At 43.3% G+C, this 23,997-nt stretch overlaps 1 protein-coding gene across 2 annotated transcripts in view; it reads left to right on the forward strand.

Annotated features, from left to right (window-relative positions):
- RANGAP1 (Ran GTPase activating protein 1) overlaps window positions 1-23,997 on the forward strand; it is a 218,029-nt gene that overhangs the window by 4,856 nt on the left and 189,176 nt on the right. For both annotated transcript variants that reach the window (XM_040359566.1, XM_040359567.1), the window contains exon 2: window positions 15,965-16,091. In XM_040359566.1, the coding sequence (XP_040215500.1) occupies window positions 15,980-16,091 (112 nt within the window). In that variant the 5' untranslated portion in view covers window positions 15,965-15,979. The remainder of the gene's footprint in view (window positions 1-15,964; window positions 16,092-23,997) is intronic.

The raw sequence follows: 23,997 nt of genomic DNA on the forward strand, positions 1-23,997 counted from the left end.
GTACTCAGGAGAAGCAGCAGAATGTATTTTGGGGTGCAATTCCACATATAACCATGGCATGTGTGAGAAATATATCATTTAGTGACAACTTTGTGCAAAAAATAAAAAAAACAGTTTATCATATTCCCGCAACTTGTGTCAAAATATAAAATATTCCATGGACTCGACATCCCTCTCAGAAAATAGCTTGGGGTGTCTACTTTCCAAAATGGGGTCATTTGGGGGGGGTTTTGTGCTATTTTGGCATTTTATGGCCTTCGAAACTGTGATAGGTAGTGAGGAGTGAAATCAAAAATGTATGCCCTTAGAAATCTTGAAGGTGGTGATTGGTTTTCGGGGTCCTGTACGTGGCTAGGTTCTCAAAAAGTCCCACACATGTGGTATCCCCGTACTCAGAAGAAGCAGCAGAATGTATTTTGGGGTGCAATTCCACATATAACCATGGCATGTGTGAGCAATCTATCATTTAGTGACAACTTTTTGTAATTTTTTTTTTTTTGTCATTATTCAATCACTTGGGACAAAAAAAAAAATATTCAATGGACTCAACATGCCTCTCAGCAGTTTCCTTGGGGTGTCTACTTTTCAAAATGGGGTCATTTGGGGGGGTTTTGTACTGCCCTGCCATTTTAGCACCTCAAGAAATGAGATAGGCAGTCATAAAATAAAAGCTGTGTAAATTCCAGAAAATGTACCCTAGTTTGTAGACGCTATAATTTTTGCGAAAACCAATAAATATACGCTTATTGCGATTTTTTTTTTTTTTTTTTTTTTTTTTTTTACTAAAGACATGTGGCTGAATACATTTTGGCCTAAATGTTTGACTAAAATTTCGTTTATTCGATATTTTTTACTTGTTATAAGAAAAATCATTTCGCGATCAGGTCACAGAGCTGAAGACGGGGAGAGGTAAGTGTAAACAAACCTTTCCCTGTTCTTCCTAGTGTGGCTGTCGCTGATCGTCTGTTCCCTGTGTTGGGGAACGTCGATCAGTGACGCCCCCTACAGTAAGAACACTCCCTTAGGGCACACTTAACCCGTACAGCGTCCCCTCCTGGTTAACCCCTTCACTGCCAGTGTAATTTTCAGTTAGCGGTGCATTTTTATAGCACTTTTTGCTGTGAAAATGACAATGGTCCCAAAAATGTGTCAAAAGTGTCCGATGTGTTCGCGATAATGTCGCAGTCACGAAAAAAAATCACTGATCGCCGCCATTACTAATATTAATAAAAATGCCATAAAACTATCCCCTATTTTGTAAACACTATAACTTTTGCGCAAACCAATCAATAAACACTTATTGCGTTTTTTTTTTCTTTTTTTACCAAAAATATGTAGAAGAATACGTATCGGCCTAAACTGGGGATATTTATTATAGCAAAAAGTAAAAAATATAGCATTTTTTTTCAAAATTGTCACTCTATTTATTTTTGTTTATAGCGCAAAAAATAAAAAACCACAGAGGTGATCAAATACCACCAAAAGAAAGCTCTATTTGTGGGGAAAAAATTACGCCAATGTTGTTTGGGAGCCACGTAGCACGACCACGCAATTGCAAAAAGGGGCCATAATGGTCTGGGTCTTAAGTGGTTAAAAAGGAGGTGGATGTGATCTTCCACCAATCACACAACGCCCTGGTTCACACTGGGTACGATTTGGAACGATTTGAGATGCGATTTGACATGTCAAATCGCATCTCAAATCGTCGGCAATGGCACTGTCCTAATCAGTGCGACCCCCGCATCTGCGATTTCAAAAAGTAGTTCCTGTACTACTTTTTGCGATTTCGGGCCGCGATTTACATTAAATTGCGGCCAAAATCGCGGTAAAATCAGGCTAAGCCTAGGTTCACACTGCTGCGAATTCAAAATCGCGGTAAAATGCGCGATTTTACCGCGATTTTGCCGCGATTTCGGCCGCAATTTAATGTAAATCGCGGCCCGAAATCGCAAAAAGTAGTACAGGAACTACTTTTTGAAATCGCAGATGCGGCGTCGCACTGATTAGGACAGTGCCATTGCCGACAATTGCCGCCGATTTGAGATGCGATTTGACATGTCAAATCGCATCTCAAATCGTTCCAAATCGTACCCAGTGTGAACCAGGGCTGAAGGTGAGAACAATTCAATTGCACACATATAATTAAACCTTGATGTTTCACACATGGAGTGGACCTGTATATGGAACACATAGAGACACAGGTAAAAAATCTAGAGACCTGCAGCAAATGAAAAAGGAAAAACGAGTATAAAGGAGTTGAATTAAAAAAAAAAGTCTCTAATAATGTTCTTGATTGTGACAATATGTTCCAAAAATGGTCCACATCCATATGTGAAAAATATCATATCAGTTTAAAGCAAAGTGAATAAATATAACAAATATTAATAAATCAATAATATGATGTGTAGTGTACATATGCTGGCATATATACACACATGTGTATCTGGATGTATATGGCCATACTATATGTCTCAACACCCAAGCACACTGTGAATACGCAAAAAGTGTAACTGCATGGGCACATCTCTAAACATGAATGTGTGGATTACTGTTTTATGGTGAACTCATATAATGACACAAATAAGTATTCTACATTGGACTGCGAGCAACGTCATAAAATATGCACATGAAACACCAGAAAAAAAGAATCCAAAAAAACGCGAGGAATACATTAAACACAGATGATTAACATGTTGATGTTCTATAAAGAAAAATACATATAGTTGAAAATGATTGTGGTATTAACGAAACGCCATGTCATAAAAAACTGTAATGTGTTGCAATGATTAATGTCTGCTTGCCTTAACGAGACTTCATAGAAAAATAGTGAAGGTGCATTTTAATCCTAATAAAGTATTGTAAATACAACAAAACGGAGATATGTTTGACGTGTATGTTCAACAAGGGCAGAACCCTTCAAGAATTCCATCGCTCTTTAACACTTTCCCTACCGAGTCATTGTAAAATGACTTCGGCAGGAACCCTCCCTCCCTCTGGGTGGACGTCATATGACGTCCTTGCCTTCCCGGACGGCTAGGGGGCGCACGCGCGATGTCCCCCGGGCACCCGCGATTGCCCGCAATCACGGCAGGAACATAGATCTGTGTGTGTGTGTAAACGCAAAGATGCATGTCCTGTCAGCGGTGAGGAGACCGATGTGTGTTCCCAGTACAAAGGAACACACATCGGTCTCCTCCCCTTGTGAGTCCCCCTCCCCCTACAGTTAGAACACACTTTAGGGAACATATTTAACCCCTTCAGCGTCCCCTAGTGTTAACCCCTTCCCTGCCAGTCACATTTACACAGTTATCAGTGCAGTTTTATAGCACTATCGCTGTATAAATGTGAATGGTCCCAAAAATGTGTCAAAAGTGTCCGATATGTCCGCCACAATGTCACGGTCCCAATAAAAATCGCAGATTGCCGCCATTGCTAGTAAAAAAAAAAATGCCAGAATTTTATTCCCTATTTTGTAGATGCTAGAACTTTTGCGCAAACGGATCAAATACGCTTATTGTGATTTTTTTTTTTTACCAAAAATATGTAGAACTAAACTGAGGAAAAAAATAGTTTTTTAAAAAAAAATAATTATGATATTTATTCAATCAATAAGTAAAAGATATTGTGTTTTTTTTCCAAAATTGTCGCTCTTCTTTTGTTTATAGCGCAAAAAATAAAAACCGCAAAGGTGATCAAATACCACCAAAAGAAAGCTCTATTTGTGGGGAAAAAAGGACGTCAATTTTGTTTGGAAACCACGTCGCACGACCGCACAATTGTCATTCAAAGTGCGACAGTGCTGAAAACTAAAAATTGGTCTGGGCAGGAAGAGGGTGAAAATGCCCTGTATGGAAGTAGTTAATATGCATTCATTAATTTGTATTTAAAGCGGGGGTTCACCCTATTAAAAAAAAAAAAAAAAAAAAAATTTTATTCTAGCATTACATTCGGCATCGTAGCGCGAGCTACGGTATGCCGGTCTTACATTTGTTATCCCCGTACTCACTGTGCTATGGCTCATTGAAGATTCCGGGGAATGGGCGTTCCTATGGTGAGAGAAGGTGATTGACGGCCGGCCCTGGCACGTCACGCTTCTCCGGAAATAGCCGAAATAGGCTTGGCTCTTCACGGAGCCTGCGCATAGCCTGTGCGCAGGCGCCGTGAAGAGCCGAGACCTACTCCGGCTGTCTTCGGGGAGCGTGACGTGCCAGAGCCGGCCGTCAATCATCCTCCCTCTCCATAGGCACGCCCATTCCCCGCGGGAGTCGGATTCTTCAATGATCGATAGCACAGTGAGTACGGGGATTAAAAATTTAAGACCGGCATACCGTAGCTCGCGCTACGATGCCGAATGTAATGGTATAATGATGTGAAGGAGGGTGAACCACCGCTTTAAATCTATTTAAACAGAAAAAGAGAGTTTGTAGAAAAGCTGCAAGCTCAATCTTCAAGTGAAAAAGCTTTGTGTCAGTTGGATACAGTTAAGGAAAATGAGAGTCCATCAGCTTGCACCATGTTTAAGAGATTTCTTTTGCACAGTTTCCCTAGAGGAGTCTTATTCCCCTGCAGTAAGGAGTAGTGGACAAGGCCCATTGAGCAATATATGTTGCATATTTTGTTTTCCACTCAGTATGCAATCCTGCATCTCCCTACTTCCACTATAATAGCTAAACCATTCAGCTTGCATATGTGATCGCAAAAGGAGAAATTATGATCCTATATAGAATGCGTTATATATATATATATATATGTGTGTGTGTGTGTGTGTGGCTGTGTGCGCACATGCAGTTACACTTTTTGCGTATTCACAGTGTGCTTGGGGGTTGTGACATATAGTATGTCCGTATGCATCCAGATAAACATGTATATATTCCAGCATCACTACACATCATATTATTGATTGATTAATTTTTGTTATATTTAATCACTTTGCTTTAAATTGATATGGTATTTCAGGGCTCGACAAATCCCAGGCGCCAGGTCGCCATGGCGACTAGAAATAGGGTCCTGGCGACTTGGCTTGGAAGGGGGGGGGAAAAAAAAAAAAATTACATTACAAGTTAAGCGTTACAAGTTAAACAGCAATTCTAATGTAATTTTTCACTATTTTTCACTGCCATCTTCTTCCCTCTAATTAGAACCCCCAAACATTATATATATTTTTTATCCTAACACCCTAGAGAATAAAATTACGATTGTTTCAATACTTTCTGTCACGCCGTATTTGCGCAGCTGTCTTACAAGCGCACTTTTTTGGGAAAAAAATGACACTTTTTTTAATTAAAAAATAAGTAAAGTTATCCCCATTTTTTTTTAATATTATGAAAGATAATGTTACGCCGAGTAAATTGATACCCAACATGTCACGCTCGTGGAATGGCGACAAACTTTTACCCTTTAAAATCTCCATAGGCGACGTTTAAAAAATTCTACAGGTTGCATGTTTTGACTTACAGAGGAGGTCTAGGGCTAGAATTATTGCTCTCGCTCTACCAATCGCGGCGATACCTCACATGTGTGGTTTGAACACCGTTTACATATGTGGGCGCTGCTCACGTATGTGTTCGCTTCTGTACGCAAGCTCGTCGGGACGGGGCGCGTTTTCTGGCTCCTAACTTTTTTAGCTGGCTCCTAGATTCCAAGCAAATTTGTATTTGTCAACCCCTTTGGTATTTTTCACATATGGATGTGGACCATTTTTGGAACATATTGTCACAATCGAGAACATTATTAGAGACTTTTTTTATACTAGTTTTTCCTTCTTTTTTTATTTTTAATTTGTTGCAGATCTTTAGATTTTTTTTTTACCCCTGTGTCTCTGTATTCCCTTATCACCCTCATAGCCTCCCGAAGGGAAGTAGATTTATCACCAAGGAACAACATCATATCGTCAGCGTACAACATTATTTTTTCATGAAGATCCCTGTATAGATGTATTATAGCTGACCATGGCAGCCAGAGGCTCTATGGCCAGGGCAAACAGAGGGCAAACCTGCCTTGTGCCTCTGTATAGTTTAAAACTAGGGGAAAACAGGCCTCCCTCCCTGATGTTTGCCACCGGTGTACAGTATAGCAGTTGAACCCATGAAGTGAATCTATCCCTGAACCCAAATTTGTGCATGACTGTCCAGAGATGGCATTGAATGGGACTATCGAAAGCCTTGTTGGCATCAAGGCACAGTAATGCCCGGTCCCCACCGTTATCCGCTGGAGACTGGATATTGAGAACGAGGCCGTGCAAATTAATGGCTGCCTTTTTTTATTTTTTTGGGGCATAAATCCGGATTGATCCGAGTGGATAATCAAGGAGATCACCATGTTAAGACATAGCGCCAAGACTTTCGCCAAAATCTTGACATTTTGCAAAAGGGAGATAAGGGCAATATGAACCTGGGTCAAGGGGGTCCTTATGTGGCTTCAATATCGGCACAATTGTAGCTCAAGGGGGAGCGCCTCCTTCCCCCTAGCCTCATTTAAAGACTTTCAATAGTTTAGTATACATTCTGCATATTGCTTGTAGACTATCATCACCTGGGGCCTTAGAATTGGGGAACGCACTGGTCGCTACCTGTAGTTACTTTAAAGTTAAGGGAGCATCCAATTGCATCCTAGAGGAGGAGGACATCTGGGAAAGTTACACAGTATCAAGATATTGGTGGAGGGAATCTGTCGTGTAGGTTTGTTTTGGATTCGTAAAGGGAAGAATACGTTATCTACTAAGGTGGACATTATCTGAGAGGGGGAGTTAGTCACTCGCCCAGTGCGCAGCGCCCCAATAGACAGGGACACTTGGTGGGCAATTTTGGCTAAGAGACGACCTGTGTGTTCCCCTTCTTCGTAAAAGCCAGACCTGTTAAAAAATCTCTTTCTCTCTGCCGCCGAGGCGGTCAGATGGCCCAAGGCCACCTGGGCAGCCAGCCAGCCATGCCTCTTTATTGCTGGCCGTGGGGTTCTCAACAACAGCTTTTTTGGAGTCTCCTGCCATCCGTTCCATGTCCTCCCTCTGAGCATTAATGTTACGCTTAATCGCTTAAATCTCTCTAATGAAGACTCCTCTAAGCATCACCTTAAAGGCCTCCCAAGTGATACTGGTGTTTAGCCCACCCACATGAATCCTCCAGAATTTTATAATTTGTGTCACAACTTGCCCCATGAGCGGGGAGGAGATGGAGCCAGAAGGCATTCAACTTCCAAGGGGCTTGAGCCAGATCTGAAGGCAAGCTTACCTCCAACTGAACCACCAGTTGGGAATGATCCGATACACTCCGGGGAGCATATGTAACCTCTGAAACATAACGTTCTGCTGCAAATGAGCATATACACAGGTCTATACATGACAATGAAGATTGGCTCTTGGAAAAGCATGAAAATTGTTTCAACCCCGGGTGTTTCGCTCTCCTCGGATCTATTCAGCCTACCTCATCTATAAATTTTTTTTCAATGCAGTGCGTTTTGGTCCCCCGGCTAGCTGTGCCCGCGGGATGTTTGTCTAAAATCGGGTCTGTACAGCAGTTAATATCTCCCAGAACATATAATGGTACATAGTTACATAGTCAGGTTGATAAGACACAAGTCCATCCAGTTCAACCACAAAAAACAAACAAAATAAAAAACACAGTACAATCCCATACACCCAACTCCATACCCACAGTTGATCCAGAGGAAGGCAAAAAACCCCAGTAGAGCATGATCCAATTTGCTACAGCAGGGGAAAAAAAAAATCCTTCCTGATCCCCCCCGAGAGGCAATCGGATTTACCCTGGATCAACTTTACCTACAAATCTTAGTACTCAGTTATATTCTGTACATTTAGGAAAGTGCAAAGTGTAATGGGGTGGTACTGCGCTGGTCTATATAAATGTGGAATCGATGTTGATGTACTTTTAAAACAATACCACCAGGTAATGAAAGCAGAAAAAATAAGTGCTGCTGCAGCAAATAAATGTCAGATGGAACATCAACAGTATATAAATAAAAATTAAGCTGCGCTGCGTGAACAATAGATCAAATATGGTGATCAATATGCCAACATAAATAAAATTGCATATAGTGCTGTTATATACGTGACAACCATGCAAATAAAAATGATCAAAAGTTCATATGACAGAAAACTTGAGTGAAGTGACATGTGCATGCATGAACCTCAGTGCAAAACACATGTAATGTATCCCAAATAAAAGTTCATGAAATGTTCAATCTCCTGTGCAAATTCAAATGCAAATCGCAAAAAAGTGCTGAAAATATCCCAGGAAACCGTGTATAGCAGAATAGATGAAAGCCTCCACCTCCTATCTCTAATCTGCTTACCGAATTGAGTGGATGCCTAATTAAAGAGATCACATACACATTTGGCTCATCAGCCCAGTAGATTCTCAGTCAATCCAGCAAATAAGATCTCCACCTCTGTTTTCACAGTACAACTCTCCAGCAGATCACCACACGGATATTGATCCTCGTGTAGCGATGAGGAACACTGAGAACATGAGAACACTCGGATGATATTCCTCATTGCTACACGAGGATCAATATCCGTGTGGTGATCTGCTGGAGAGTTGTACTGTGAAAACAGAGGTGGAGATCTTATTTGCTGGATTGACTGAGAATCTACTGGGCTGATGAGCCAAATGTGTATGTGATCTCTTTAATTAGGGATCCACGCAATTCGGTAAGCAGATTAGAGATAGGAGGTGGAGGCTTCCATCTATTCTGCTATACACGGTTTCCTGGGATATTTTCAGCACTTTTCTGCGATTTGCATTTGAATTTGCACAGGAGATTGAACATTTCATGAACTTTTATTTGGGATACATTACATGTGTTTTGCACTGAGGTTCACTGAGGTTGCACTGAGGTTCATGCATGCACATGTCACTTCACTCAAGTTTTCTGTCATATGAACTTGTGATCATTTTTATTTGCATGGTTGTCACGTATATAACAGCACTATATGCAATTTTATTTATGTTGGCATACTGATCACCATATTTTATCTATTGTTCACGCAGCGCAGCTTAATTTTAAATTTTTATTTACATTTAGGAAAGTATCCAGGCCTCCAGCAATCTACTGAGCTGGCCAGAACCACCTTTGGAGGGAGTCTGTTCCACATTTTCACAGCTCTTACTGTGAAGAAACCTTTCCGTATTTGGAGGTGAAATCTCTTTTCCTCTAGACGTAAAGAGTGCCCCTTGTCCTCAGTGTTGACCGTAAAGTGAATAACTCAACATCAAGTTCACTGTATGGACCTCTTATATATATTTGTACATGTTGATCATATCCCCCCTTATTCTTCTCTTCTCAAGAGTCAATAAATTCAGTTCTTCTAATCTTTCCTCATAGCTGAGCTCCTCCATGCCTCTTATCAGTTTGGTTGCCCTTCTCTGCACTTTCTCCAGTTCTCAGATATCCTTTTTGATAATTGGAGCCCAAAACTGTACTGCATATTCCAGATGAGGTCTTACTAATGATTTGTACAGGGGCAAAATTATATCTCTGGAGTCCATACCTCTCTTATTATAAGAAAGGACTTTGCTCGCTTTGGAAACCGCAGCTTGGCATTGCATGCCATTATTGAGCTTATGATCAACTAAAACCCCCAGATCCTTCTCCACTACAGATCCCTCCAGTTGTACTCCCCCCTAGTATGTATGATGCATGCATATTCTTAGTCCCCAAGTGCATACCTTTACATTTATCAAAGTTACCTCAGTGTGTTTTGACCTGAAATTCTAACAGTGCTCTGAGGGTCAGATTATCATAAGGCGGTGGTATATAATCAAAAGCAAGAAACATGTAGGAGAATATTAACAACACAGTTGGAAAATGTACCTTCACTCAGTATCTATCACCAAATCAATTTCCTTATAGTCTAAAGAGCTATGCACCAGTACACTCACCCCTCTGGAAAACGATGTGTGAGTGGAGTGGTATGCCATCCCAAACAAGTGACCATGTCAGCAACCAGATGCATCTCCTGCAAATGGCAGGTAGATATTTACGTAACAAAGACACCATGATCCGTTTTAAATGGTCATTAAGCCCCCTAACGTTCCAGGAAAGTACTGATACTGTTGTCATCTTAAAAATGTCTGTTGGTACATTGTAGTATAATGATAAAGGCATCTTTTCTCTGACGCCTTAGGCAGCAGGGTTACCAGTTTCACAATATAGTCCAGGAATAGCCCGGACCATATACCAGCCTGAGAAGTTACTTCCATGTGTTCATAGCAACATCTTTCTAATGCTCTGAAAGAATAGAACCAAACATACCAGCTCAACGGTGCTCCAAATTGCTGCAGTGCAGCATGACTGGCAGGTAGAATAACCTGAGAAGGCCAGGTAATGAATGGATCCTTTGCAGCCTGTATGCCAATGCACCGAGGTGACCAAAATAACTCTTGATGAAGTGGGGACAACGGGTCCCCAGTATTGTCCACGTGTCTGCCAATCGCAGTAGTAAGGACAACAGTAAGTTACAATATAGGGAATTCCATATACAAACACAGTTACAATCTCGTTTTTTTTCCGAACTTTAAATCGATGTATGTTTCCAGCAGCACTCTCATCCAAGGGGGAGAGCTGGGCAATCCAATGTTACACACCGACAATTACTAGGACAGTAGGGTACTCAGTCCTCCCCCATGGGCCTCTGAGCCTGCCAGAGAGCGTTCTCATTGGCATCCAGCCACGCTGTAGCATTCTCAAAGAAGTGGGTTCGCCCCAGAGGTGATTCGGGTACAATATTGCATGAGGTCTGCAGCCTTTGTTGGCGCTTTTTAACATCAGAGAACGTTTCTGCATTCTCGTGCCAGCCGCAGGATAATTTCTCTGTCTCAAAAATTCAATAGTCTTAGTAGCAGCAGACGTGGGGGATGACCTGGTAGGGACTCCGTGGGCCCTTTCCACTGCATATAAATGTGTAAAGGCCTTCCTGCCAAAAACATCTAGTAGCCACTGCTCCACAAATTGGGTGGGATCTCGGCCCTCCACCTTCTCAGGCAGACCTACGATCTGCATGTTATTGCACATCAAACGATTTTCAAAATTAGTGGCTTTAACCATACGGGTAGTGGCCTGAGATTCTCTGAGCATAGCAGGTAGCTTGTCTTCCATGTCACCGATTCTGCTCTCGGCAGCAGTCGTTTGTTCCCTTATTTTTGCAGGTCTTGTCTGACCAAGCTGACCTCCTTTAAACCCCCAAAGCAGGCTTGTAGGTTGTTAACTGAGGCGTGTGCACTTGTTTACAGCCCTGAGGATAGCTGCTAAAGTCGGCTGCTCACCCTCCTTCTCCCCGGTGTCCTCAGTCATTTATAACATGGCCGCCGCTCCCCTCCCCATCTCACTGTCCTCCATGTCTGCATCTCCATGCCCTGTGTCTGCTCCCAGAACAGGCTGGCTCGGCCGGAGAGCCTCAGAAACACTCGGAAAGACCCAGGGACAGCTTGGCTGAATTTGGGAAAACCTTGGAAAGGCTCGAACTGAGTTTTTCCGAGCATTTCTGAATGGCTCTGCTTGGCTCCGGGGCCCCCCACCTCAGGCTAAACACGGTACTGCAGGGCTCGACAAATCCCAGGCGCCAGGTCGCCATTGCGACTACAAATTTCACCCTGGCGCCTGGGCTTTGATCAGTGACGGGTGCTTCTGCTACAGGGCGGTTTGCGGGGTCTTGGCCAGGGACATTATTAGCGGTGGCAGCGGGGATGGAGCGGGAAGAGAGCGGCACAGCAGCGGCTGACACGACGGGAGGAAAACCGATGTAAAACTGATTGAGAAAAAACGCTGGGGAGGAGATACGCTGAAGCAGATGTCTGAGGTAGGCGGAGCCCCGCCTTTGAAAACACGCTCAATGTGTTTACAACCGTTACGTGCTTTACGCGGGAAGCAGTGTTCTAGGTTGCAGCTCCCTCTCGGCGAACTCCCGGCATGTGTCCCGCAGCATGCAGTGTGTATCACGCATCTCGGCGCTCTGGTAGACGGTGTGCAGGCAGCGGGAAGCTGACGTCATCCGACGCGGCCGTCCTCCAGGTGTGTGCGGTAAGAGTATAGCAGACCTGTACCGTGGGTTGACGGCTGTGTGCCGCACTTGGCGGTCGCTTCATTCAGGTGAGCACGGAGTGAATATGGTGATCTTGTGCTGCCCGCGGTACCCCGGCTGACCTCTGTTTTATGTCTCCAAAGCTTCCTGCTGCCTGCACACCGTCTACCAATGCGCCGAGCTGCCTGATGCACACTCCATGCTGCGGGACACAGTTCACTGAGAGGGAGCTGCAACCTATCGCCGCTCAGCTCGACAGAGAACACCGCTTCCCTCAGGATCAGGTGTGCTAGAGGCCTGCCAATATCACCCAGTCCCTCCCCCACTGTGCCCTTTCTCCCAGTCACAGGCCAAGTGCTGGTATGCCTATTAACCTGTGTTCTGACATGACCGCAGGCAGGTCACAGTTACGATGACCATCTACGTACTCCCACCCCATGGCTTAAACTATTAACTCTAATAAAGTGTAGGTGAGTCACCTACAGTGTTCTGTCATATTGTACCCCATATCAGTACATTATGGCTCGTGCTACAGCTACCTAAATACACTATCGACTAGTGCCCTTAGTTGAAATTTGCCCAGTAAGGAAGGCCACTCCAGCTGACTTCCCGATCAGCTGACGTGATGTCACTAAAGGGCATGTGCACATCGTAGGAGGCATTTTTGGACAGGAGATACCATTGGACGGGCAGAATTGAAAGTGGAGGGGCACCCTAGTTGTGAGATTGTGCCTCGCTCTTGCAGGGCGGGTTTTATCTGATGAAGGGGGGTCTACACTGATAGATGGGGGTCTGTACTTAGTGAGGGGATCTATACTACAGGGGGGGGGGTCTGTACTTAGTGAGGGGGATCTATACTGCTGGAGGGGGGTCTGTACTTAGTGAGAGGGATCTATACTGCGGGAGGGGGGTCTGTATTTAGTGAGGGGATCTACACTACGGGCGTGGGTCTTTACTTGGTAAGGGGGATCTATACTGCAGGAGGGGGATCTATACTGCGGGAGGGGATCTATACTGCGGGTGGGGGGGTTTATAATGAGAGAGGGGGGGTCTGTAGTTAGTGGAGGGGGGGACTATAGTTGGTGGAGGGGGGTTATACCAACCCTAGTGATGACACGGGCTCATCACTGAGTCATACCAAAAAAAAAAAACTGGCGCCTACCTTTTTTAGCTGGCTCCTAGATTCAAAGCAAATTTGTCAAGCCTTGCGGTACTGCACACCGCGTGGCTTGAATCCTGCACGTTTTGCAAGACAGCACTCACAAACCAAGTCAGGATTAAAAAAAAAAATGCTTGTTAACTGCTTGCCGACCAGCTGCCGCAGTTCTACGGCGGCAGGCCGGCTCTGCCCAGCAGCCAATAGGGGCGCGCGCAATCGCTCGTTACAGAGCGAGGACTGGGAGCTGTGCGTAAACACACAGCTCCCGGTCCTGTCAGGGAGAGAAATGCTGATCTTCTGTTCATACAATGTATGAACAGAAGATCAGTCATTTCCCCATGTCATTCCACCCCCCCCCCCCTACAGTTAGAACACACCCAGGAAACATACTTGACCCCTTCCCCGCCCCCTAGTGTTAACCCCTTTACTGCCAGTTTTTTTTATTTTTTTTACACGAAAAATATGTAGAATACGTATCGGCCTAAACTGAGGAATTTTTTTTTTATATATATATATATATATTTTTGGGGGATATTTATTATAACAAAAAGTAAAAAATATTAATTTTTTTCAAAATTGGCACTCTATTTTTGTTTATAGCGCAAAAACTAAAAACCATAGAGGTAATCAAATACCACCAAAAGAAAGCTCTATTTGTGGGGAAAAAAGGACGCCAATTTTGTTTGGGAGCCACGTCGCACGACCGCGCAATTGTCAGTTAAAGCGATGCAGTGCCGAAAAGTGCTCTGGTCTTTGACCAGCAATATGGTCCGGGGGTTAAGTGGTTAACTGTGTTACTCGCAATCCGAGGTTTCACTGTAATACATTTTATTCAATAATGTAATCAAATACACTGAAATGTGTTCAAACAAGGGTTCAATATTACTAGTCAGTGTAATACTAGACACTGCATATTGGTTTAGTAAACATCCCTGGTTTGATGCATTTTGAAACATGGGACTGCACAGTCCGTCACAATCTGGACAATGGAACCTGGTCTCCTTTCTGATTTTTCTTTCCACTGTGATCTCGCTTCGAGCAACGAACCATGCGCATCCTTGTAGGTGCTGACTTTTTCTTGGTTGGTGGGATGTAGTCTGTGAAGTGACGACCAGTCAGGCATTCCGGGTTGACAAAGCCAACAGCACGACGTCCAGCTCTTATCACAGCCATTGATGGTGTTTTGGTGGTTCACAAAGATACGGTTGGCAACTTTTCAAATGAAGTTGGAATGAATCACAGGTTTGTCACTTCTTTTTCTGTTTCCTCATTGCTGGGTAGAATGTCATTGGTTGGCTCTTTCGACCCCTCCCATGGTGTTATTGTAGTCTTATGAACTATTTTTGTTGGGCACACATTTTCCTTGTCACGCCATCGCAGTGCCATAATTTTGCCTTTCTGCCAGGCAAACATTTCTCCAGTCTTCAGCTTCTTATTGCCAAATATTGGCGGCATGTCGTGCCGGTTACCCCTAACGGTTCCATAGGCATCTGTTTTTGTTTTGCAGAAGAAACTCACAAAGTTCAGGAGACGTATACAAGTTGTTGGTTGTTACGCAATAGCCCTTATTTAGCAGTGGCTGAATGAGTGAAAGAACAGAAGATGTTGCCATTCGACAGCTGTATTTTGTTCATTTTTCAGTGGATAGAACGGAATACCAAATGTAGCCAGTTGACGATTTGCATAGCATGTAGGATTTTACGCCAAATCGTGCTCTTTGATGCAATGTATTGTACCCAGCTAAGCCTTCCCTGAGCCTGCCCATTCCCGGCCAAAGCTCTCACCGCAGTTTTCCCAACGGGAAAACCTCTGGTGTGTACATGGGGAAAGTGACCAAGCAGGTTCTCGGTTTTCCCCCCGGGATTGCCGGTGGACTTTTTAGCGCCGAGAATCCCGATCGTGTGTACGGGGCTTAAGAGAGGAGAGAGGACATGATGCAATCCCTGTTCTAAGAGATCCTCTCTGCCTGAAAATATGCATTTTTTGAATCGCAAAGCTGACTTCCTGAAAATTCAATCAAACATATTTCTTAAACTGTAAAAAAAATTCACAAATGTAATAACTGTTTAGTGTGAGGGGGTGTACTAATGGGGGATTTGTTTGAAAATTCCGAAGTTCTGCTTTAAGGCAAACCTGTGCTTTCATATTCACTTTTGTTAAAAAAGTAAGCTCTAGCTGCAATGCTTACTCTGCTTGATCTTTCTTCCTGTCCCCCCCCATGACCAAATTCTTTTGGCTACATCTTCCTGACCCAGGGCTCACAGAAGAATGCTGCAAAGAGTGGCTCCATGTCATGATTTTGACTCCACCTGCTGCTACACCTGTATATACATTGCGGTGACAGGGAGTTAGCTAGCCAGAGCTACTTTTTGCGCTGGTCACGTTCTATTGGCCTTTCATAAAAAGTAACCAGTTTTCTTTTGGTGTGAAAAAGTGTTGGTGCTATATTACATAGCAATATACTGTAAATAATTCTTAATTGTCAGGTTTTTCTTTTTTGTCTTGAAAAATAAAGCATTCATAAAAATGTACTTTTATGCTGGAAATTATTTGTCACCCTATAGTGTTTTCTTACAGAATTTTACGGGTCAGCATTTTTCTCTTGCAGGTTTATTAAAATCATTATTTGGCTAGTTTACAGCTATGATATAAGCAATTGTCTTTATGTTCTAGACGTGTTAGTACTGAAATACCTGCTTGTCTGGTTTAGTTTCTTCCGTCATATCATCCTTCCTTCTCTTATATATATTTTTTTTTTCATGTTTTAATAGCTCAGACCAAATAATATGGCTTCTGAAGATATCTCCGATCTGGCTGATTCCCTGGCAAAGACTAGGGTGGGAGGGGGAGAGCTTAGCTTTAAAGGCAAAACTCTGAAGCTTAATACAGCTGAAGATGGTAAGTTTTTATTTTATTTTATTTTGTATTTTTTTTTTAAATGTATAAATACTTTTTTTTAATCACAGTTTTGTTAACCCCAAAAAAAAAGAAATAGATCCTGTTCCCTTTTAAAGCATGTTTTACAGCACAGTGCATATTTGGCCCCCTGTATACCCTTAAAAACCTGGCTGATCCTGCGGGGCTATACCCACCCCTCTGCACTCTGACCACGATGATCATGGCTGCTGGGCCCTGATACTAGAGCTGCACGATTCTGGCTAAAATTAGAATCACTTTTTTTTGCTTAGAAGATAGCTCACGATTCTCGCAGCGTAACATCATCTTTCACATTAAAACCCAAAAAATTGGGCTAAATTTACTGTTTTTTTTTTTTTTTTTATTCCTTGAAGTGGATTTTTTCCCCCAAAAATTGCATTTGAAAGACCACTGGGCAAATACAATGTGACATAAAATATTGCAGCAATTGCCATTTTTATCCCTAGGGTTTCTGTTAAAATATATAATATTTGGGGGTTCCGAGTAATTTTCTAGCAAAAAATATTGATTTTTAACTTCAAGGGATTGTAAAGGTTTGCTTTTTATTTTCTAAATAGGTTCCTTTAAGCTAGTGCATTGTTGGTTCATTTACCTTTTCCTTTGATTTCCCTTCTAAAATGTTTTTCTTCTTTGTCTGATTTTCTTTTTTCTCCTCAGTAAACTTGCCCCCATCATCAGAGCTGTTCTGGCTGACTAACCCCAGCCAGAACAGCTTACTGAGGAGGAACAGGAAATGAGAAATTCAGACAAAGGGGGACAAAAAAAAAAATTAGAAGGGGAATCGAAGAAAAAGGTAAGTGAACCAACAATGCACTATCTTAAAGGAACCTATTTAGAAAATAAAAAACAAACCTTTACAACCCCTTTAAACAAGTGTCAGAAAAAGATTTCCTTTACATACATACACACACACACACGTTTATCCCTTTGATCTAAACTTGGCAGACTGGCCAGATTTTTTCTTTGCATTGGAGATTGTCGGGGGGGTTGAATGAGATCATGATTTTTTAACGATTAATTGTGCAGCTCTACCTGACACCATGGTCACTTTGCGTAATTCTGTCATCTGCAGCCTGCTCTCTTCAGCTCTCCTGTGTCTCCTCTGTCCTCCATTTTTATTTTTATTTTTTTATTAACGGAACACCTGTGCATTCCTGTGTGGGTAAACATGGCGCTTCATAGGTGTACACTTTATTATGCCACATGTGACCGATACTTTAGTACCAATTTAGCAGGAGTCCTGCGCTTACTGATGTGGGGGGGCAGTGAATGGAGGGGAGGATGGAGGTCTGGTCACGCAGGCAGACTGGGGCTATGATACAGATGATACTCCTGGCCACTTCAAAGCTGATGCAGCTCAAAAACCCCCCCCCCCCCCCCCTCCGGAGGACACATCAGAGACTATGGAGCAACCTACACTAGCTGAAATACTGGAAGGCTGTTCATATGTGCACTGCTACAATTAATGTCGTGAAGCATCATTTTGGGGGCTTGAGAGAAGAGGTGTCACTTCTCAGGCAAGACCTTCAAAAGGTTAGAGAAAGGGCAACAGAATTTGAGAGCAGAGTGAGTGACAGAGGACAAACTACCTCCACTTGCGGCTGGACCACAATGAACAGGCCTTACGCCATCACCGACCGGACGCAGGAGGAGACTAACCCCCAACACCATATGCGGGATACAAACTGTTTATATCTGCCTGGTTGCTAATCTCCTCACACTGATGAGACGTTGTTCTGACTTCATAGCTTCTTTGAAACCCTTTCATCGTATCCGGCTCCTCTTCCTGTACCTGTTTGCCGGGGGAAATCTTCATATCCACAAGTGCTAGGAAACTATCTGACTTCCTTTTCTACTACCCTATATAACTCTTGGTTCTTTTTGGCATGCAAAGACAATCGGTTAGCCCATCATTGGGCTGTGTTGAAGTGACAGGATTTGCCCAGTTGGCAAAGTTACTATGGCTGACTTTGTTTTTCAGTCCTCTACTGGCGCTTACTAATGTAAGTGTTTACGCCGGACCAGGGACTGCCCAATCACAACTGCACTATTGTTTGTTGGCACCATTGTGCCCTGTTGTTTTTTACAGTGTACATTATCCTACAGTTAAAGGATCTATTCTTTCTGGTCACCTGTCATTTTGATGCCACAGCAGTCCACCATCCCACTAACTTTGCCCCTCTTGGACACGCCACATCGGGGGCGCTCAATGGCCCCACCCTGTCACTATTCTTGCCTTTACAATGGTGGGTATCCCATTGATTTCCTGGAATGTTAGGGGCATGAACTCCCCCCTTAAACGTACAATGATATTTACATGTATGAAAAAGTTTTTTCTTCTGCTGTCTTGTGTTTTCAGGAAATGCATCTGACAACTGAAACTAAGGGCTGCTTGAAATACTCGTGGATAGGCTGGGCGTACCACTCCACCCACACCTCCTTTCCCGGTGAGTGAGTGTGGTGGTGCAAAGGTCCCTGGACTACCAGGAATATGCTTCCAAGGTAGATTCTGAGGGAAGGTTTGTGTTTCTGCATTGTCGTATTTGCATTTTGAAATGTATTTTGGCCTGTGTTTACATACCTCCCCCGTTTTGATGCTCGGGTGCTTCGGCTTTTCCTTGAATTTTTGGAGGGGAAGTCTGATCTCCCGATGCTGCTTGTGGTGGATGGTGCATGCTTCTCATAGGGCTACTCCTCTGGCTAGACTACTACAGAAGGTGGGTTGGCTAGACATATGGAGACACTGAAACCATGCAGTTAAACAATTCTCCTGTTTTCGAAAGCTCATGGGTCGCTATCAACGATAGATGTAGCAGTGGGAAACTCGGCTATGCTCCCCTCGGTTTCAGATATTTAATACAAACCCAGATGTGTTTCAGACCACTCTTACATAGTGATAATCCTTATTGTAACGCAACAGTCTACGCTTCCAAGAGCACCCTGGAAATTTAACGCCTTTTGGCTTCAGCTATTTGTTTCACCTGAGGAACTAGAGGGGAGCATCCAGAGGTTTTTTCCTAACCGGCATGATCCGGAATCCATCCTCGCTGAATAGGAGGCATTTAAAACTTATCTTAGACGAGTACTTGGTAAAGCGGTTGGTTATCAAGGTTAAAGGGCTTTCTGAAGCCCTCAGAAGCACTGGAACTACAAGTCCATTCTCTGGAGGTAAAGTACGTGCAGGATCCCACTGAATCCGCTAAGGGGGCGTGGCAGTCGGCTCAGTCTGCGTACGAGCACCTGCTTGCCTCCTCGGCAGAAAATAAACTTTTTTTTTTTTTTTTTACCAAAACAGAATTTTTTAAAGAGGGGGAAACAACAGGCCGTCTCTTGGCTAGAATTTATAACTCTGAACAGAAGTCCCCAGTTATTGGAACCATAAAGACTGCTGGGGGCGGCTAGTACATTCCCCAGATCTAATACTAAAGACGCTGGCAGACTTCTATCAAACATTATACTGCACGGCCTCTGAATATAGTTTCGGGGAGCTATCCAGCTACCAGGATGAAATTGTATTCCCAAATCTCTCCACTTCTCAAAGTAAGGATTTCGATTCCCCATTGATTTTTGGAAGAGTTGCAGGCAACGGTGGCAGCATTCCCTAATTGTAAAGCTCCAGGGGGTGACGTCATCTCCATGGAAATCTACAAACACTACTCGGAGATATTATTACCCAAACTGCTAGGGGTGTTTAATGCTGCAAGGGAGTTAAATGTCCTTCCGTCTTCTATGGCTAAGGCACATATTGTGTTAATCTTCAAACCAGGTGTGGACCCGGCCTCGTAGAAGGCGATTTCGCTATTGCAATCGGATATAAAAATTCTGGCAAAAGTACTAGCTCTAAGGCTCAACAAGGTTATTACCTCAGTTATACACCCAGACCAAGTGGGATTTATGCCCAACAAATCCACTGCAATAAACCTTAGAAGGCTATTTCTTAACATGCAATCCCAAGCTGATAATATGGGCAAGAAAACTTTGCCATCGCTAGACACTATGAAAGCCTTTGGAAGGTACTGAGACAATTTGGCTTTAGAGAAGTGTTCATCTCCTGGGTACTACCTGCACTTCTTGTGATGCTTTCTTTGCATTTAAAACTTTTGGACGTTATATACGATCCGTGGTGTGCTGGCGAATATGTTCATGTGGTTGATTGTTCCAGTACCCAGCTGGTGATCGCTTCAGCACCCATTTTGTATTTATGAGCCGTTTCTCCAGGAAAGTGTGCGATTGGAATATTGACTAGACATTTCCTGGGTACGTCTGCTATATCTTTGCCCCCAGGCGGTTATTAGAGAGGCGGGGCGAGTATCGCTGTCCTTTGCACTGGGCTGGGGCACACGGCGGGGGTGCCTCCTGCCCCCCCTGCTTTTTGCCCTGGCGATAGAACCATTGGCGATTTGGATCAGAGGTCACAGGGATATCACTGGCTTATGCTATGGGGGTAGACAGGAGAAAGTGATGCTCTATGCTGATGATACACACATGGCTTCTCGTAAACTGCAAACGGTACTTCTTATGGCTTTCTTTCAACTTTGGCTTTTTTCTTGCCACTCTTCCATAAATGCTGTGGGCGGCATTCTCCCACCTGAGCTGTGAATCTATGATTCTATGGGCTTCTTGGCTACTTCTTTGTCAGATTAGGTGGATGACCATGTCTTGGTAGGTTTGCAGTTGTCATACTCTTTCCATTCCCCCTACCCTTGCACTCTCTCCCCATTACTGTAATTGCATCCTTGCAGGCTGGGAGAACAGTCTCTAATCATGGTTAATGTGCTCCTACCTCACCTGTTTTCCACTCACTGGTCCTCATACAGCCTAAGCCAAGTGATGGACCTCTTTGAGGGTGATAAGCTCAGGAGTTTGGAGACCTTACATGGGTGAAATAATCTCCCCCCACATCCGCTCTCTTTAAGCTTTTAAGCATTTGTAATTTCTTGATAAAACATCCCCTTTCCAAAATCCAGATAGAATCCAAAATCTGGCGGCATTATCACAGCTGACAGCCCGCCCCCAATTTCCTTCTATAACTTATTGCAGAACTCCTATACTAGCATGGGCAATGGATTTGCAAAAGGTATATGAGCCGCGTCAGCGGCTTAACGCACTGCTGTTCTAATTTGCTATTTCGCATTGCATTAAAGTGGAGGTTCCCCTAAAAATAAACTTTTAACATTGCATTTCCCACATTAATGACAATTAGAATCGGCTGGTTTTATAAAAAAAAAAAAAACGTCAGTACGTACCGTTTGCTATATGCGTTCTCACCCCGCTTCCGGGTACGATGGTCGGGGATGGGCATTCCTAATTGATGGACAGGCATCCGACGCATACATCGCGTCACGAGATGCCGAAAGAAGCTGAACGTCGGTGCGCATGCGCCGTATAGAGCCGCACCGACATTCGGCTTTTTTCGGCATCTCGTGACGCGATGTATGCTTCGGTCGGATGCCTGTCCATCAATTAGGAACGCCCATCCCCACCATCGTACCCGGAAGCGGCGGTGAGAACGCATATAGCAAACGGTACGTACGGACGTTTTTTTTTTAATTAAACCAGCCGATTCTAATTGTCATTAACCACTTACCCCCCGGAACATATTGCTGCCTAAAGACCAGAGTACTTTTTGCGATTCGGGACTGCGTCGCTTTAACAGACAATTGCGCGGTCGTGCGACGTGGCTCCCAAACAAAATTGGCGTCCTTTTTTTCCCACAAATAGAGCTTTCTTTTGGTGGTATTTGATCACCTCTGCGTTTTTTATTTTTTGCGCTATAAACAAAAATAGAGCGACAATTTTGAAAAAAATGAATATTTTTTACTTTTTGCTGTAATAAATATCCCCCAAAAATATATAAAAAAACATTTTTTTCCTCAGTTTAGGCCGATACGTATTCTTCTACATATTTTTCGTAAAAAAAATCGCAATAAGCGTTTATTGATTGGTTTGCGCAAAAGTTATAGCGTTTACAAAATAGGGGGTATTTTTATGGCATTTTTATTAATATTTTTTTTACTAGTAATGGCGGCGATCAGCGATTTTTTTTCGGTATTGCGACATTATGGCGGACACTTCGGACATTTTTGACACATTTTTGGGACCATTGGCATTTTTATAGCGATCAGTGCTATAAAAATGCATTAGATTACTATAAAAATGCCACTGGCAGTGAAGGGGTTAACACTAGGGGGCGGGGAAGGGGTTAAGTATGCCTGGGTGTGTTCTTACTGTGGGGGGGGGGGGTGGCCTCACTAGGGGAAACACTGATTTTCTGTTCATACATTGTATGAACAGAAAATCAGCATTTCCCCTGCTGACAGGAACGAGAGCTGTGTGTTTACACACACAGCTCCCGTTCCCCGCTCTGTACCGAGCGATCGCGTGTGCCCGGCGGCGATCGCGCCCGCCGGGCACACGCACGGGAGTCGGGGGCGAGCGGGGAGCGCGCGCGCCTCCGGCGGCGCGCACGCGCCCCCTAGTGGCGGCTATACGATAGGACGTATAGCTACGGGCTCTCGCCCAGGAGAGCCGACCTGCCGCCGTATAATGACGGTGGCTGGTCGGCTACTAGTTAATGTGGGAAATACAATGTTAAAAGTTTATTTTTAGGGGAACCTCCACTTTAACTACTGGGAAATTACACAAAAAATTGTAACTCGTGGTATCTTGCACCATGTGGAATAGCTTGTTTTTTCGCCGAGAGGATCTTCCCTTTGCTGGCCGGACTGTGGCCAAGTTGCCAATCTATTCCATGTCCTCTGTGCAAAAATTTAAAGGATCACTAAAGGATTTTTTTTTTTAGCTAAATGGCTTCCTTAACCTTACTGCGGTACTGGTTTCATGTCCTTATTGTTCGTTTTTGCTTTAAAGTAGCTGTAATTCTGCTGTGATCTCCACACTTCCTGGTTGCCTGTTTCCTTATAACCACAGTACTGGGAGCTTTTCACGGTGGTCTAAGCTGTCATTACTGTGTGTCTAAAACTTAACAGAACCAGATTCATTTTAAAAACAAAACACTGCCCTGGATTTGTTTGTTTTTGTTCTGTGTGTCTCTCTAGTTCACTGGAACATGAAGCCAGTTTAAAAATGAAAGTGAAACTGCAGGCACATTATATGATTGAATTTAATCTATTTTTAATCATTTTTAAAAGGAATCAGTTAACTTTTATGTCTCTATACCCTGTAAACAGTCATTTCAGCAAAAACATTTTTTTCCTTTAGTGACCCTTTAAGACATTTCTGATGGCGTGTATTCTGACTTCTCTTCAGTGTCACTGGTATTCTAACCAGTCCTATGCTTGTTTTAGCGCTCCTTATCCTCAGGATAGATGACCACTCCAAGGTGCACCTTCTGGTATTTTGCTGGCAGCATGACTTAGTCACTGGAAAGGAGATCAAACTCCCAATCTGTCTAAAGAAATTACTACAGTTCATTCGATCTACTCATTTGAAGAACTCATAGCCTATCAATCCACTTCAAGTTATTTGAGGTAGCTTGGCATGATTGGTCGACCTGGTACTTTAAAAGCAGTCCTGTCGTTTTTCTCCTGATGTAAAACATGGTGTTTAAAAAAAACAAAAACCCCTTGTAACCTATTGTTAACACATTTCTGGGCTTGTATGGTCATTGTTTTGCCCTGCGAGGCTAACCTATGTGCATCCACATTTTTCTTTTCTCAATCTATTTATCTCTCTGTTCCCGTGTCTGCGGGTTTGTTTTTTTAATCTTCTTCAATAAAAATGTATTGATACGGCAAAAAAATTTGTGCCAAATAAGTTTTTGTGTGTACTATGTGCTGCTTTTACTAGGTATCAAGTTGTTTTCAACCAATTGGATACCCTGTCACTGAACACACCTCTGGGCTGT

Source organism: Rana temporaria, chromosome 7 (genome assembly GCF_905171775.1).
Source record: "Rana temporaria chromosome 7, aRanTem1.1, whole genome shotgun sequence".
Lineage (NCBI taxonomy): Eukaryota > Metazoa > Chordata > Amphibia > Anura > Ranidae > Rana > Rana temporaria.